Source organism: Hermetia illucens, chromosome 1, assembly GCF_905115235.1.
Source record: "Hermetia illucens chromosome 1, iHerIll2.2.curated.20191125, whole genome shotgun sequence".
In the NCBI taxonomy this organism is placed as follows: Eukaryota; Metazoa; Arthropoda; class Insecta; order Diptera; family Stratiomyidae; genus Hermetia; species Hermetia illucens.
The window spans coordinates 74,712,835-74,728,859 of NC_051849.1; the positions used below are offsets into that span (position 1 = coordinate 74,712,835).

General features: G+C 42.8%; 2 protein-coding genes across 2 annotated transcripts; one reads left to right on the forward strand and one right to left on the reverse strand.

The window, feature by feature from the left end:
* Nucleotides 1-3,446: 3,446 nt before the first annotated feature.
* On the reverse strand, nt 3,447-4,455 carry LOC119659144 (protein Vhl). Its single transcript, XM_038067086.1, has one exon. The coding sequence runs from the start codon at nt 4,111-4,113 to the stop codon at nt 3,619-3,621; it is 495 nt and encodes a 164-aa protein (XP_037923014.1). The 5' UTR covers nt 4,114-4,455; the 3' UTR covers nt 3,447-3,618.
* On the forward strand, nt 4,122-15,823 carry LOC119659149 (trafficking protein particle complex subunit 2-like protein). Its single transcript, XM_038067097.1, has 5 exons — nt 4,122-4,269; nt 15,062-15,234; nt 15,301-15,388; nt 15,450-15,529; nt 15,693-15,823. The coding sequence occupies exons 1-5, from the start codon at nt 4,237-4,239 to the stop codon at nt 15,736-15,738; spliced, it is 420 nt and encodes a 139-aa protein (XP_037923025.1). The 5' UTR covers nt 4,122-4,236; the 3' UTR covers nt 15,739-15,823.
* Nucleotides 15,824-16,025: the final 202 nt, after the last annotated feature.

Genomic DNA, 16,025 nt, shown 5'->3' on the forward strand with positions numbered 1-16,025 from the left:
GTCACCGACCATAACAAAATAAACGCGACAAAAGTTCGGTCGCAAAGGGAAAGAAGATAATTGGCTGAGTAAACAACCTGCTTAGCGACAAGTAAAAAATTTTCAGGTATCGTTTATCGACATGGGTTCTATTCTCTAGTTTGCGCAATAAATCATCATGGATTCGACTGGTAGTGATTCTCAGAATATTTTGAAAATTCATCTTGCGTCCCGCCGGAATTGAATGTTGGAGAGTCTGATATATGCTTTTACATGCGACCGGACCAGTGAATTCGTCAAGCATATTGTCGTATCTCCACCTCTACGTGGTGATCACTGGGAGTTCTCTCTTAATGAAAAACTGCACCCGGAGAAGGATGAAGTCGAGTCGCCCGCGCCTAAAAACGGGACAAATTGTACACAAAAAATCGATGTTACGAAGCTACAGAAGGAGTCTCGAACAGGATGGATTTTAAAACGACACCAAAAAACCGATTTGCGCATTTTCTAGTGGAACGTGCGCTCCCTGTACAGACCGAATGCTGCTGAGCAGCTAGGCGATACCCTGTCCCATTAAAAGGCTGATTTAACAGCGGTGCAAGAAATACGCTGGACAGGGACCGGTTTCCTGGAGAAGAGCCACTACATCATATATTATAGCGCCCATCCAGTAAACCATGTGCTCGGCTTTTTAGTCAACCAAAAAATGGAACCTGCTGTTATCGGCTTTGAAAATATAAGCGCAAGGAAATGCACTCTGCGCTTGCGAGGCGTTCATGCCCCCTACAGAGGAGACTGTAGAGTCGGAGAAGGATACCTTCTACGAAACAGAGCACACCCTCAAAGTCTGTCCCAAGTATGATATCAAAATTATACTTGGAGGTTTCAATAGTCAACTAGGGACGGACCCCGTATTCAGGCGATATGTTGGCTCCCGTAGCTTACACGAAAATACAAATGATAACCGACTGCGAATTATCCAATTAGCAGTGTCACACGAAATGGTTGTCAGAAGTGCTTGGTTTGCGCGGAAAGCGGTCCACAAACATACGTGGGACTCTCCAAACAGGGTTGATCCCGCCGCTTCTTAGCCTTGATGAATGTCAGGGGATATAAGGGGCCAATATAGACTCGAATCACTATTCTGTTGGCATAGTGCTCCAGGATCGAGTTACAACCCCGCCTACAATCCCCTTTGACAATCAGGTGAGAGTGAATACTGAAGCCATCCACAACAAAGCCCACCGTAATGCCTATAAGAGGGAAATGGATGCCACAATAACCGCAGCTAACTGATGGAAATGAAGCATCAACAAATGATCTTCACAATCACCTGAAGAGCGTTATCATTGATACGGCCACAAACATACGTAGCCCCAGTCGCAAGAAAAGTCGGAACGGCTGGTTCGATGATGAATGTAATTTAGCAACGGAACGGAAGAATGCATACCGAGTAATGTTGCATTCTCAAAGAACGCGGCCACGCGCAAAAACTTATCACGAACTCCATCGAGTAAAGAAGCGACTTCACGGACAGAAAAAGGAAGCCTGGGAGAACAAACAAGTCTGTGAACTCAAAAGGTACAGGGAGCAACCACACCAGGCGCGGAAATTTTACGAACAAGTCAGCAGGATGAAGCCTTATATACCTCGATGCGATGAATGGGCATATTGGAGCGATGGACTGAGTATTTTGATAAACTGCTTAACAACCAAAATATAGGCGAGTTGTAGGTCTCACCAACTGAAGTCGACGGAAGAAACATTCCGTGCAATCCACCGGCTTAAAAATCATAAGTCATCAGGAGCCGATGGAATTACAGCCGAATTGATTAAATATGGAGGCGACCAATTACACCAAGCGGTTCATAAACTGATGCTCAAAGTATGGGACAGCAAATCAATCCCTGACGACTGGAAACGTGGCATGGTCTGTCCCGTACATAAAAAGGGAGATATCACGGAGCAACAATTATAGAGGTATCACGTTGCAGAGTTCCATCTATAAGATATTCTCCGCTATTTTGCTAGGCCATACGCCCCATACGCTCAGAACATCATTGGCCCATACCAAAGAACAGCAGCAACATCCGATTTTCTCTGTACAGCAAGCGAAGGAAAAATTGCTGGAATATGGACATCAATTGCACCATATTTTCATCGACTTTAAAGATGCTTATGATAGCATAGCCAGGGTAAAACTTTACACGGCAATGGGAGAATTTGGTACTCGACGAAATTGATAAGCCTGAGTAGCCTGACCCTGACCTATGTGCGAGAGCAGATGAAAGCAGCAGGATCACTCTCGAGACCACTCAACACCAACAACGGTTTAAAACAAGGGAGTGCCCTATCATGCGCCCTCTTTAACCTGGCCCTGGGAAAAGTGATCCGCAATGTAGATGTAAATGCGAGAGGAACCATCCTCTTCAAGTTCACCCAACCAACCGGAGATGTACAGTCTACCTTCGTCCAGATCGAGCAGGCGGTGCAAGATCTCGGGTTGCACATTAATGAAGGCAAGGAGAAGTAGGTGGTGGCAACGTCATGTCAGCGGCAGAAACCAAAGAACGAATAACATCGAATCGCACTGGTCAAACGAAAACAATGAAGATAGCAGATTACAGGCTCGAAAATCACAACCGATAATAACTATGACGATGAAATCCGTTCACGGTTGTTGGCTGCCAACAGAGCCTATTTCAGCTTACAACAACTGGTTCGCGTGAAAATTCTCACCATAGGGTCAAAGCTCTTACTGAACAAGACGATGATCTTGCAAGTCCTCATGTATTCTTCGGAAACCGAGTTTCTTAGGAAGAAAAACTGCGAACTCTTGGCAGCGTTGGAGAGAAAAATGCTCCGAAATATTTTTGGCCCCCTACATAAAGATGGACGATTCCGTAGTCTACATAACGGCGAAATCTATGAGCGATACCACGACCATCTGGTTGCGGATAAAATCTGGCTCAACAGGTTACGGCGGGCGGGTCACCCAATTCGCATGGATGAGGATGATTCCGCCCGGGAAGTCTATAAGGGCAAAATCTATGGTAGAAAAAGAAGACGAGGTAGACCCTGCTTGAGATGGAGCGATGGCGACAGCTTGGTGGACCTCGGCGCAAAACCGGTATGTCTGGAGTTCCTTATTAAGGCAGGCCTAGATCGGATACCGGTTGTTGCGCCGCTGATGATGATGATTTAAGTAGCGTAAGCCCTTCATAACCAATAGTAGGATGGTTCCCTAAATAACTTGAATAGAAGAAATTCTAGCCATGAGAGGTTTCTTGAACCAGTAAAACTCTTGCCTGATGAAAAAATTTGGAGCAAACCCACATATAAGGTAAATCAGCAAACCAGAAGTGAATTCAACCCCAAGCAACGCAACCCAACACCATGCAGGACAAACGAAAGGATGAATGTGGTGCTTGCGGAGAGGAAGTTAGTATTTAATCAGACGCAACTTCTATTTTCTATGCTTTATTAATAAAAATAGGGTAGTAGGAGAACAGAGTATAGTCTTAAATTTTCTAACTTTGCCAATATCACTGCGTGCTTTGTTCCTAGAAAGTAAAGTACACGAATTGAGTTTCTCATGACACACACGAGGCACGACATAACCACCGCCTGCACTTTGTGCTAGGTTCTGGCTGCCTCCATGGACTGTCGGTGTTTCTCGTATTTAGTGAATAAGTTAATCACTTGCACCTTCAAGATACGCGGGATCTCCCAGGTTTCCACCTCCCGAACATTTCTCACCATTTCCTTGACGATGGTCCACAGCGCAGTGTCCTGTAACGTTCGCAACGGAAAGTGGATGTTGACTGTGGAACGTCGGAGTGTTCGCCGTTGGGCCTCTAGGGGAATGCTGGCGTCTATCGACGGTTTCGGCCAGAAGATTTCGCTGTGTTCGACGTGCATCCGCTCGCCCGTTTCTGAGTCGATGAATATCCACGGATGCGTGGAGAAGGTGTTGACGATTATCCGGTCGTCCGGTTTCAGGCACATGTAGTGAACGAATTTGCCCTCGTAGTCCACCCAGAACACGTCCACCTTGCGCTTCGTGGTGTTCGCGAAGATGACGAAGGAATGGTGGATGGAATTACTTGAGCGGAGATTCGGACCGTGCTGCATTCCGACGGTAGCGCGGCTCAGATGGCGCTGACGGCCGCGGTAGCGGGAATCTAATGCTTAAATGTCAAATTGGCGAAAATTTTCTCGGCGGCGGACGTGCTCCGGGGTCGGACCGCAGTGAGGATGGCAGTTTGTATCGCGATAATCGGGAAGGACGTAAGTTCTACTGTCTTTTTTCACTGTACTCTTCGCACTTTAATAAATTGAACGATGGCGTACCCGAAGGCATTTCCACGTTCCTCGACTCGTTCCGCGCAGCCACAACACTCACCACCCGCCCAGCGATGCCTCCGGTGCAACCGCGACTTTGTTTATGCGAGGTCCGCAGTGTTCGTACTTTGTTGATGAAGTTTTTGTTGTGGGATTCAGGTGTCGTAGCTTGGATGAGAACCGTGAACTGCTAATTTGGGGTTTTCCCATTTTGTGAGAAGTGCGATGGGTCCCCTTCCTACGTCGTAGATTTGGATGGATTGGTCATGCCATGCCGTGAGAGTGTTGAAGCAAATCTTGAGTAAAAGTTGTTTCCTTTTTCGCTATATTTTTTCTTTATTTGACAAACCCGAGTTTTTCTTCTCCCGTGTGATATCTTCTGAAGAGGGGGAGTTTGTACTTTGTTGTTAACTTAGTTTATTCAAAAAGCAATCATCCACGACCTCCACTCGAATTTCTTCTAATTTCATGAAAAACATTTACGTTAGTGTGTGAACACTGTCGGAGTTCTGTTCAAAAGAAAACAACAATTTTATATTTGAACTCTCTTTATTGGAGAAAAAATTACTAAAGTGCTTGAACCATCTAACTGCACGTCTTACAACCGACTAGAACCATCTAATGCAATCTGTTTCAAAATTCAGTTCTCTTCATTAATCCTTTAAAAAGAAATGTGCAACACATCTGTTTAAATAGATAAGAAATGGTTTAGAAAGCAAGATTCATGTTTGCATCATAAAATGTTTATATTGGTATTTATGCGAGTGCCTTCTGTAACTTACTCGGAAATATAAAACCCAAACATGCAACACATACAGTGGCTTATAGTGAAAGCAGCACAGGCATGATAATGCTTGTAATCACGTAATCTTGCAATCGTAATCACCGTAATCATAATCATGTGATCATATGAATAATAATAATAATATAATAATCGTTGGCGCAACAATCCATGTTGGATCAGGACCTTGAAGTGTGTTAGAGCACTTCATTCAAGACCGTAACGGTACACTAGGAGGCAATGTGGTCAGCATTGCGCTTGCTCGAGATTATTACCATGATTTGACTCAGGTACTCATTCACAGCTGAGTCGACTGGTATCCGACGGCAAATCACGATACAAATCCCACTGCCACCAGTGAGATTTGAACCGTGACCCTCCGTACGACAGCCTTGCGCTCTAACCACTCAGCTATCCGGACATCATATGAATGCATCATGAAATCGTGAGCAGTGTCGTCTGTGATTTATGAATCAGCTTACTTATTGGTTATTTAATGGATTGATTGCAGTGGGCAGGGGAAAATCAACTGGTTTGGTTGTTAGTTCAAATTATGTTTTGGTCCAAGTTGACAACAGAAAAATAAATATCTGTAGGGGTAGGTAGGTATCATTGGCCGCTCCGGGGACCCTAATTAGCGCTGTGGTGCACCGTTTTGATACCACAAACTCCTAAGATCGTGATTGCTGTTATGAGAGCAGGGAGGCAGAGTCCAGCCGGCTCGGATCTTCAGAGCCAGCCCGTAGCATTCACGAAGGAAAACAGCTCTGCCACCGTAAGCCAGAAATCCCTCTGAGCCCAAAGAATGGTTTACCTAGTGTCCGTACCTTATTTCTACCTAGAGCTGAGCAATCGCAGATAAAGTGCATGAGGGTTTCCCTTCCTTCTGGTCTCCTATGGGCCAGTACGCCGTAACCTTCAATGCATTTGCACGCGTCTGGCATAGGAGCTCTCGATTGTATTCCCCTCTATGCTCCTATGCCCGGGAACTCAGAGTAGGGTAACTTTAGCGTGCCGCACAGACGATTTAACACGTCTCAGCACTGCCTCACCAGCCTGGGGGATGTCGTCGCTAAGTATAATGCCTTGAAGGCCGCTTGACTATCGGTCAGAGTGGCTATGTTACGCTTGGGGCTCGGATCTCGCTCCAGCCATCGGCAGACTTCCAATATCGCCAATTTCCGTTTGAACAGACCGCGTCTCTAGGATTTTACTGTGGCCGTAGGACTTTGTTGTCCAGCATCCAGACTCACGTAGTCTGACGGCACTGCACACCGCAACGTATTTAATGTGGAGATCTAGAGGGAGGAGATGCAGGAGTATATTGAGAGCATCTGCCGGGTAAGTTTACAGAGCCTCAATAGCACCTGCATACACGGTTCTTTGAATCATATTAAGCTTTATCTTATTGTATTTTTTGCTCAAAGCCTGCCACCATACAATAGAGCCATACGTTAGGATCGGACGCAATGTATATATTATATGTATCTACGAAGATTTTCACAGCATGCAGCATGGTGAATTGAAATGCGCATAAATATATGTTTGTATTGCAACCAGTCATATAATAATAATTAAGTAATTTTTATCCTTTAGATCCTACCTGAGTCATACGGATCTAAACATTTTGCTTGATCTAAATATGTTACCAAATTTTTAGTATTAATAACAACTAGCAATGCAATGTATAGATTGCTCACTCTCCTATGTTTTACCCAATATCAGAAATAAGATCAGCTTCGAAAAGTACTACCCAGATGACTATATTGCGTGAAAAAAACATGTACACCCTCCTTTCGCATGTATTGGGAGCCCTCATAAAGTCAACACAAAATGGTGCCATTTACTATATGTATAGGGACTCACACACAACCTTAAAAAATAAAAGTATCAAAGCAAAGAGTCCTCGCGATGAAATCCCTCTTTCGAATAAACTCAAAATCGTGTCTTTACAGAGGTTTTCAGTCTCAGTTGTTTCCAATAAATTAGTCATCAAAGACAATCAGAAATTCTGTTGCTGTCTCTGTTCTTTTAAAAAAAGTTTCAATTTCAATTTGCATAACTCTCGAACGCATGCGCTCATAAATTCAATCAACAACTAAACTAATTGTTACTTACTCTGCTCTTTGCATCCAATCCACTAAATTGTTAATTAAAATATTTGCAAACCGGTTAGCACCTGCACAGAGCACAAACAACATCCATCTTAATGCTAACTACGGTGACTTCACATGAGTCCATGATTATGATTTCATGATTACATGACTGCAATCATAATCATGGCGTGTGATTGTGACTACAATGGTGTAATCACAAAATCACGCTCATTTATTATAATCGCCATGAATTCGTAATCATAATCATGATTACGATTTTGCCAAACTGTACGTAAGCATGGTTTGGAATTGGGAATCGCAATGTATACATATATTTGTATGTAACTCGATTTAAGATTTCGGCTGGTTTCGAACATACTCGCCTATTAATTACAAACAACCCCTCGCAGTCCGCACATAGATGATTCGAAATGGGATAGGAGATCGTTTATTTTTGATTCCGTAGCATATATATGTTTACATTTCATTGAGATTCCCCGCAAATATATGTATGTACGTATGTGTAATGCAATTCCAAAACATACATTTAACATATGTACAAATTTCGTAAATTGTAATTGTTTATATGTGCGCACTGTGCCAGTGGCGAAGTAAAATACAGATGGAAAAATTGTCCAACTCAAACACACACATCTGTCTGTCTGTTGCCTGACTCAGCCACAGAAATGTGTCTGGCTGATGTCTGAGACAGACACAAACATTTATCTGATGCAGCCGCAGCCATTTGTCTCTCTGTTATATAACACAAGTACAGGTATTCGCCCCCTCCAAATTAACTTAAAATGGTCACACTGGCGTTGTGAATAATGCCGTTGGATTACAAGAATATTTTGCATAGCGCAGCTTCTCCAGAAGACCGAAACGAGATCCGTACTTATTCGGGAATTGATAAATGGCTGATACTTGATTGGATATTCTAGTTCCTCTAACTGATGGAGATTATCGTTTGCTTCAAACTATTAAAACAACCATCACCATGAAGCATCGAAAACCATTATTCTTAATATTATTTCTCCAAACACATCTTAAGTTGAAGTCACAAAAATGTATACGTCATCAAACAGCAAATTAACCAATCGCAAATGAAAATATAGGGCTATGATTACACGATTATGATTACGTTATTACAATCATAATCACGAAACCGTGATTATGATTACAATCATGTAATCATGGAATTCTTAGTCATAATCACGTAATCACGATTATGATTTTGCCCAAGTCTGCTTCTCGACAATGGTATTGTAGACTTTCAGCATGTTTACTTTTTCCAATCTGAGCGAGAGTTCCAGAGCTAACCGTTTTTCATTTATTCTGGGAGTGTGAAGAGGATTTCTCAGCCTCTTGCGCCATTGTACTATTGTATTCGGGAAAGGCTGGCGAAACCAGGCGTGAATCCAGTGTTGGAATAATGCTTCCAGCAAACGCAAGATGTGCTCTCATTATCTGGGAGCCGATTTTGGGCAGGATACTGACTGCGAGATTCAGGTTCAAAATGGGAGGCATTTCAGCAGCAGCATCATAGTATAGTGCTACGCACCAACGGAGACTTCCCATATAAAGGTAGGAGGCTTTCTAGGTGCATTAGTCGTGAAAAGTGGTAAAAAAAATACACCAGGCAACTGAATGCAGCCCAGGAGGAGTTGCTGAAGGGGCCATCGCAATCGTGGTGGGTAGTTGCAATATGTGAGTAGAAAACACGGCTCTGGTGACTATAACGATAACAGTGAGAGGTTTGTGGATTTCTAGAGCTTTCATTGTACGGATCCTGTACAGGGTCAGTTGACCACATTTCGGTGAAGAGTGGTGTAATTATTGTAAATCTTTTTTCTCGATATAACTATTTTGTTTTGACTATTTCTTAAACTAGATTTCGGTGCCTGTTCTTCCACTTCCAGTTCTGACTTCTTGACTTTTTTAATAGCTGCCAAAAAATGTTTTTTCGCAATCATGGCCGACTCTTTCAGAGCGTTAACAATTACGTGCGTTCGTCACTCAAATTGCTCTCCCCAACTGAAATCAAAGGGGGTTTTAACGAGGAACCAGAGGCATGGTTCCCTCAGCTTAATTGCTACAAGCAAAAATGGACGCGTCACGCGCCTTTCTTCCTACTTGTGTTTTGTTCCGGAAAGAAATGCTTTAACCGGGCCATGAAGACTCTCTTGATCGTGCCTCCGATTTCGAGACTAAAGTGGGATGGGTATTGCTCGAGCACCTTGGGGGAGCTTGTTACGTGCGTATGCTATATTTTTCATCATCATCATCATTAACGGCGCAACAACCGGTGTCCGGTCTAGGCCTGCCTTAATAAGGAACTCCAGACATCTCGGTTTTGCGCCGAGGTCCACCAATTCGATATCTCTAAAAGCTGTCTGGCGTCCTGACCTACGCCATCGCTCCATCTTTGGCAGGGTCTGCCTCGTCTTCTAGGTAGGAGAAATTGTCAACGGTCTCAAAGTTGTATTCTCCTATCCTTACTCTTCTTCGTGTTTGACCAGTGGGGTTTGATGTTGTTGGTTGATTCGTCTTCGGTGCTGACGTTGCCACCATATATTTTGTCTTGCCTTCATTGATGTGCAGCCCAAGATCTCGCACCACCTGCTCGATCTGGATGAAGGCAGTTTGTACGTCTCGGGTGGTTCTTCCCATGATGTTGATATCGTCAGCATAGGCCAGTAGTTGGGTGGACTTGAAGAGGATCGTACCTCTTGCATTTACCTCAGCATCACGGATCACTTTCTCCAGGGCCAGGTTAAAGAGGACGCATGATAGCGCATCCCCTTGTCGTAGACCGTTGTTGATGTCGAATGGTGTTGAGAGTGATCCTGCTGCTTTTATCTGGCCTCGCACATTGGTCAGGGTCAGCCTAGTCAGTTTTATTAATTTCGTCGGGATACCGAATTCTCTCATGGCCGTGTACAGTTTTACCCTGGCTATGCTATCATAGGCAGCTTTAAAGTCGATGAACAGATGGTGTAACTGTTGTCCATATTCCAACAGTTTTTCCACCGCTTGCCGCAGAGAGAAAATCTGATTTGTTGCTGATTTGCCTGGAGTGAAGCCTCTTTGGCATGGGCCAATTCTGGGCGTATGGGGCTATCCGGCCTAGCAAGATAGTGGAGAATATGTTATAGATGGTACTCAGCAACGTGATACCTCTATAATTGCTGCACTGTGTGATATCTCCCTTTTTATGTATGAGACAGATAATGCCTCGTTGCTAATCGTCAGGCATTGATTCGCTGTCCCATACCTTGAGCACAAGTCGATGACCCCCTTTGTTGTAACTGGTCGCCTCCATATTTAACCAATTCGACTGTAATTCCATCGGCTCCTGGCGACTTATGATTTTTTAGCCGATGAATTGCAGGGACTGTTTCTTCTAAACTTGGTGGTGGCAGTATTTGTCCGTCGTTTTCAGTTGGCGGGACTTCTAATTCGCCGATGTTCTGGTTGTTCAGTAGCTCATCAAAGTACTCAATCCATCACTCTAATATTCCCATTCTGTCGGAAATCAGATTTCGCTCTTTGTCTCGGCAGGATGAGCATCGAGGTGTATAAGGCTTCATCCTGCTGACTTGTTGGTAAAACTTGCGCGCCTGGTGCGGTTGCTCCCTGTACTTTTTTAGTTCGCAGACTTGTTGGTTCTCCCAGGCTTCCTTTTTCCGTCTGTGAAGTCGCTTCTCCGCTTGACGGAGTTCGTGATAAGTCTCTGCGCGTGCCCGCGTTCTTTGAGAATGCAACATTACTCGGTATGCGGCATTCTTCCGTTCCGTAGCTAGCTTACATTCATCGTCAAACCAGCCGTTCCGACGCCTTTTGCGGCTGGGGCCAAGTATGTTTGTGGCCGTATCCATGATAACGTTCTTCAGGTGATTGTGAAGATCATTTGTTGATGCTTCATCTCCAGGTCCTCTGTTGACTGCAGGTTCTGCGGCATCCATTTCCCTCTTATAGGTGTCGCGGAGGGTTGTATTGTGGATGGCTTCAGTGTTCACTCTCACCTGATTGTCAGAGGGGATTCTAGGTGGTATTGTTATTCGAGCTCGGAGCACCATGCCAACGAGATTGTGATCCGAGTTTATATTGGCCTCCCTATATGTTCTGACATTCACCAAGGATGAGAGGTGGCGTCGTTCGATCAACACGTGGTCAATTTGGTTGAAAGTGGTCCCGTCTGGAGAGGCCCATGTATGTTTGTGGACCGCTTTCCGCGCAAACCAGGTACTTCCAACAACCATTTCGTGTGACCCTATTAATTGAATAATCCGCAGTCCGTTATCATTTGTTTTTTCGTGTATGCTATGGAAGCCAACGTATCGCCTGAATACGGGCTCCTTCCCTACTTGGCTGTTAAAATCCCCAAGTATGATTTTAATATCATATCTGGGACAGGCTTCGAGGGTTCGTTCTACTGCCTCGTAGAAGGCATCCTTCTCCGACTCTGCAGTCTCCTCTGTAGGGGCGTGAACGTTAATGAGGCTTATATTTCTAAACTTGCCTTGCAAGCGTAGAGTGCATAGCAGTTCGCTAATGTTTTCAAAGCCGATAACAGCAGGTTTCATTTTTTGGCTGACTAAGAAACCTACTCCGAGCACATGGTTTCTCCAGGAAACCAGTCCCTGTCCATCGCATCTCTTGTAACGCTGTTATATCAGCCCTATATTGGGACAGGGTATCGGCTAGCTGCTCATCAGCTTTATCGTGTACATGGAGTGCACGTTCCATGAGAAAATGCGCAAATCGTTAATCCATTGTCGTTGCCGGGTTCGTCGTTGTAAAGTCCATCCTGTCTGAGGCTCCTTTCGTGGCTCTGTAACATCGGTTTTCCATGTAGGGTTGTCAGCCCTACCCAACCCCCAACCTGGAGGACCAGTTGGTACAATTTGTCCCGTCTTTAGGCGCGGGAGACTCGCCTTCACTCCTCTCCGTCTGCAGCGTCTAGGGTTTGGTAGTAGAGCTGTTGGTGTTGGTTCAGCAGGCATTTCCCAGGTTTTATGCTCCTTCGTGGGTACCAATCCACGTTTCGCCCTGGGACCTATACTACCCTTTGACCACCTGCTATATTTTTAACATATGTATTCCATATATGTATATTTTACGTAGTCTTTTTCATTTTCACCTACCACACACGAAACGTTCCTATTGCGACACAAATATATATCCACAAAACCATTTACCAGAGAAACCGGAATTGCTAGTCCAAATAATCCATAAGAGTTCCCACAACTTCCCAACGTTGAAAATGAAAGAACAAGTTCATAACACAAAATCCGCTGTTTCAAAAATATTATCCAAAGAAAAGACCTTTCGCTCCAATATTTACTATAATGTATTTTTAAATATATTTAATATAATATCACTATTTATTAGTAATTAAAATAACGTCTTAACTAATCGTTTGGATGAAAAAAGCGCAATTGTAAACAAATTATCTATGTATGGCGTAAGAGAAAGATCGTAGGTCGCAATTTTCCGAATGCTTTGTTTTGATAACCAAAATCAATGTGTTTTACACAAAACCTTAAAAATATAAATAACATTGGTTAAGTGTGCAAGCTACAATACTATTAGTCCAGGTCGTGTCCAGATGGCTTAGTAGTTAAACTGTTAGGCTGTCGCAGCGGTAATACGCGGTTCACTGGTGGCAGGGAAATTTGTATCGTGACTGGATGTCGGATACTAGTCGACTTAGCTGTGAATGAGCACTTGAGTCAAATCGGGGTAATAATCAGGAACGAGTGTGATGCTGACCACATTGCCTTCTACAATGTACTGCTACGGCCTTGAATGAATTGCTCGAACACTTTTCAAATCCAGCCAAGATCCAATTGGATTGTTGGACTAACGATTATTATTATTTGTACGGGTGGAATACTACCATCTAATCCCTGAGAAGCCTAGGTGTTACACGGTCATTTAAACAGTAACTTTTTCTGTCATCTAGGGCGCTGAGGTTCAAAGTGGAGTTCGCCACGTCTGAATTATATCACCGATTGTTTTTCTTCTCAGCACCGGGAGGGGTAAAATGGAGTGTGTTTTTCTTCCTCAAACACTTCGATTACTAATAAGTAGAAACGGCTTATTTGCACTGGTTGTCTCTATTTTTTTTTAAAAAAAAACAACAAATTTTTCCCTTTAAGTCAGAGAGTTAGTTATTATCCCATATGCGCATTTCGGAAACTCCATGCTACCTTCATTAATGGATTAACTTCGTTTACGCCGGTGACATCTTTTTATCCTCTCATCGAATCATGCCAAACGGTTCTGGACAAGGACAAAACTAAGGTTTCCGGTCGGACTCGTCATTGCATTCTTCTTACTCGCATCAATGGGCAGAATTCCGAGAGCGTCGAAAAATTTGTAGATCTAGGATGTGTTGTTTCTGTCGACGGCGGCGTCAATGTTTATTTCGTTCAACACATTAACAGCGCTAAATTTGCCTTTGTTGTCTTGTCCCAAAGTCCGGAAATGTACCCATCTCAACACCAACTGGCTGTAAAGTTGATGCTATTTTGCACCATTGTTCTCTCTATGCTACTATTTGGGAATAGTGTATCGAAAGTAGGTGTCACTGTTATTCAAAGGCTCCGAGCTTTCGTCAATTCATATCTGCGTCGCGTCATCGAGTGCTCTGGCCTGATACAATAACTAACTTGGTCAGCGTACGAGCTAGATACATGTGGACAAGATGATCAAAAAGCGGAAGTGACAGCAGCACATTGAGAAGAGACAACTCCTTTGTTGTCATTGGAACCCATTATCTTAGGATAACCGACGAGTGTGTCGTTCTGGAATTACGTGGCGCGGAATAGTGGAGGAAAGGTGTAAGCTTCTCCGAAAGTTGTGCAGTGGAACTTATTGCCAGGAACTGACAGAGATGGTGCATAGGTACGGTCGACCCGCTGTTCCTCACATACATAGAGGTTTCGTAACTACAGGGCCACCTCTTATTTGGCTGGTTTTTAAGTTAAATTTAAATTAAATGAAATGTTTTCTCTGAAATGGGACCTTCTAAAGCCCTTGTCAATGCCTTTACATAAAATTGTATCGATAAAATAAAGGGAAAGTGATAAACGCTGAAAATTCCCTTGGTCCATAATTACGGGACCAATTTAAAAAAAAAAACATATCTACTAATAATTTTGCGCTTTTCAGAACAGTAAATAAGTTCGCAAATGCGGTTTCGTACGCTCTAAGCGGAGTTTCGCATAATTTGTGGTTTTGTGGAATTTTACGCTGTGCGTACTGGTCACTGGTGTTGTTGCAATGTGCATAGTTGTTGCGAAGGACGATGGTACACTAAAAGTCCTCTAATACGCTTGAAAGTACTACCGCGACCTTTCATTTGATACCCCATGTGGATTGACTCGAAGAAGAAATTTCTATACGTTCCTTTGTATGTAAAACTCCACAAAGTAACATGGCAGTGCATGGGATCTCGCAGTTTCGGATGCTCACCAAATCTCGCTTTAATTGATATAGCTGTTTTCGGGAAAAGTTTCATGTAAATTGGTAGACAGAAAATATACCGATTATCAGATGTCTTTTTGAACAAAGCCTTAAAAATCATTAACCAATGATATGCGATGTATAAAAAATAAGTTCTTTTTCAGCTATCCACCATTTAATTGCACAACATTACAAGAAATATACTTTTCGGAAACGCTACAATCTTAAAATCGTTGTATTTATTTAATTAAACCCAACTCATTCCAATCAATCAAGATTTCAGAGTGATTGAAATCAAACTATTATTGGTGGAATTATATTTAATCGCGTTAAATACATACATATTGCCTTGGATACTTACCGATACCAATTAATCATTTCGCCACAGAACTCCCCACAATACATTGCGACATCTGATTTAGATAAGGAGCTGGAACTACAATATCGAGTCCATGCCGCCCTAGATGTTGTTGAGGAGAAATGTGAACCAGGAACAAAAACCACCCCTGAATCAAGGGAATTGTACTTGGGCTTGCTTTATTCTACAGAGACACATAAAATGTAAGGTTTTGCTTTGTAAGTAATTGTAGTATTCAGTGCAGTAACAGGTTATCTTTTACTTTTTAGATATGGATATGTGACTAATACAAAAATAAAGTTTATCATCGTCATGGATTCGAGCAATACGGCGTTGCGGGAAAATGAAGTTCGCTCAGTAAGTGTTTCTGATGAAGTAATAAACGTTTGAATGTCGATTGAAATTTTTGATTTTACAGATGTTTCGAAATCTCCATATCTTGTACACTGATGCTGTTTGCAATCCTTTCTACATTCCTGGTGAGCCGCTTAACTCAAAGTACGTATTTACCATATTACCCTCATTGCATGTTATAATATTAAAGGTGAGAAGTGGGGGTTCATATGGTAGTGGAAATATACGAGTATGAGATGATTTTTATTTTCCGAAACGTAAAAGTTACACTTTGATTTGATATATTTTTTATTGTGTTCATTTGCAGAAAATTCGACAAAAGCGTACGTGGTATTATGACTGGAAACATATAGGGAAGATAGAACAATTTAAATAACAATTTAAAATTTACTGTCTCAATGCTATGTTAAATAAAAGCAAATACATCAGTGGAAATCAGCTGGTTGTTTCACATAATACGCCCATTGTACGCCATTTTTCATGTTATTCGGTCCTCGATATACACGGATTTGTACTCTATCTATACTCGCAGATGATTAAATGAATTAAATTGCAGAAACCAAATTTACAAATATTCAAATTCACGCACCTTCTGCAGGCTGACCTAATGCATTTTCTTTCTGCTTGAATTTCGCTGTTT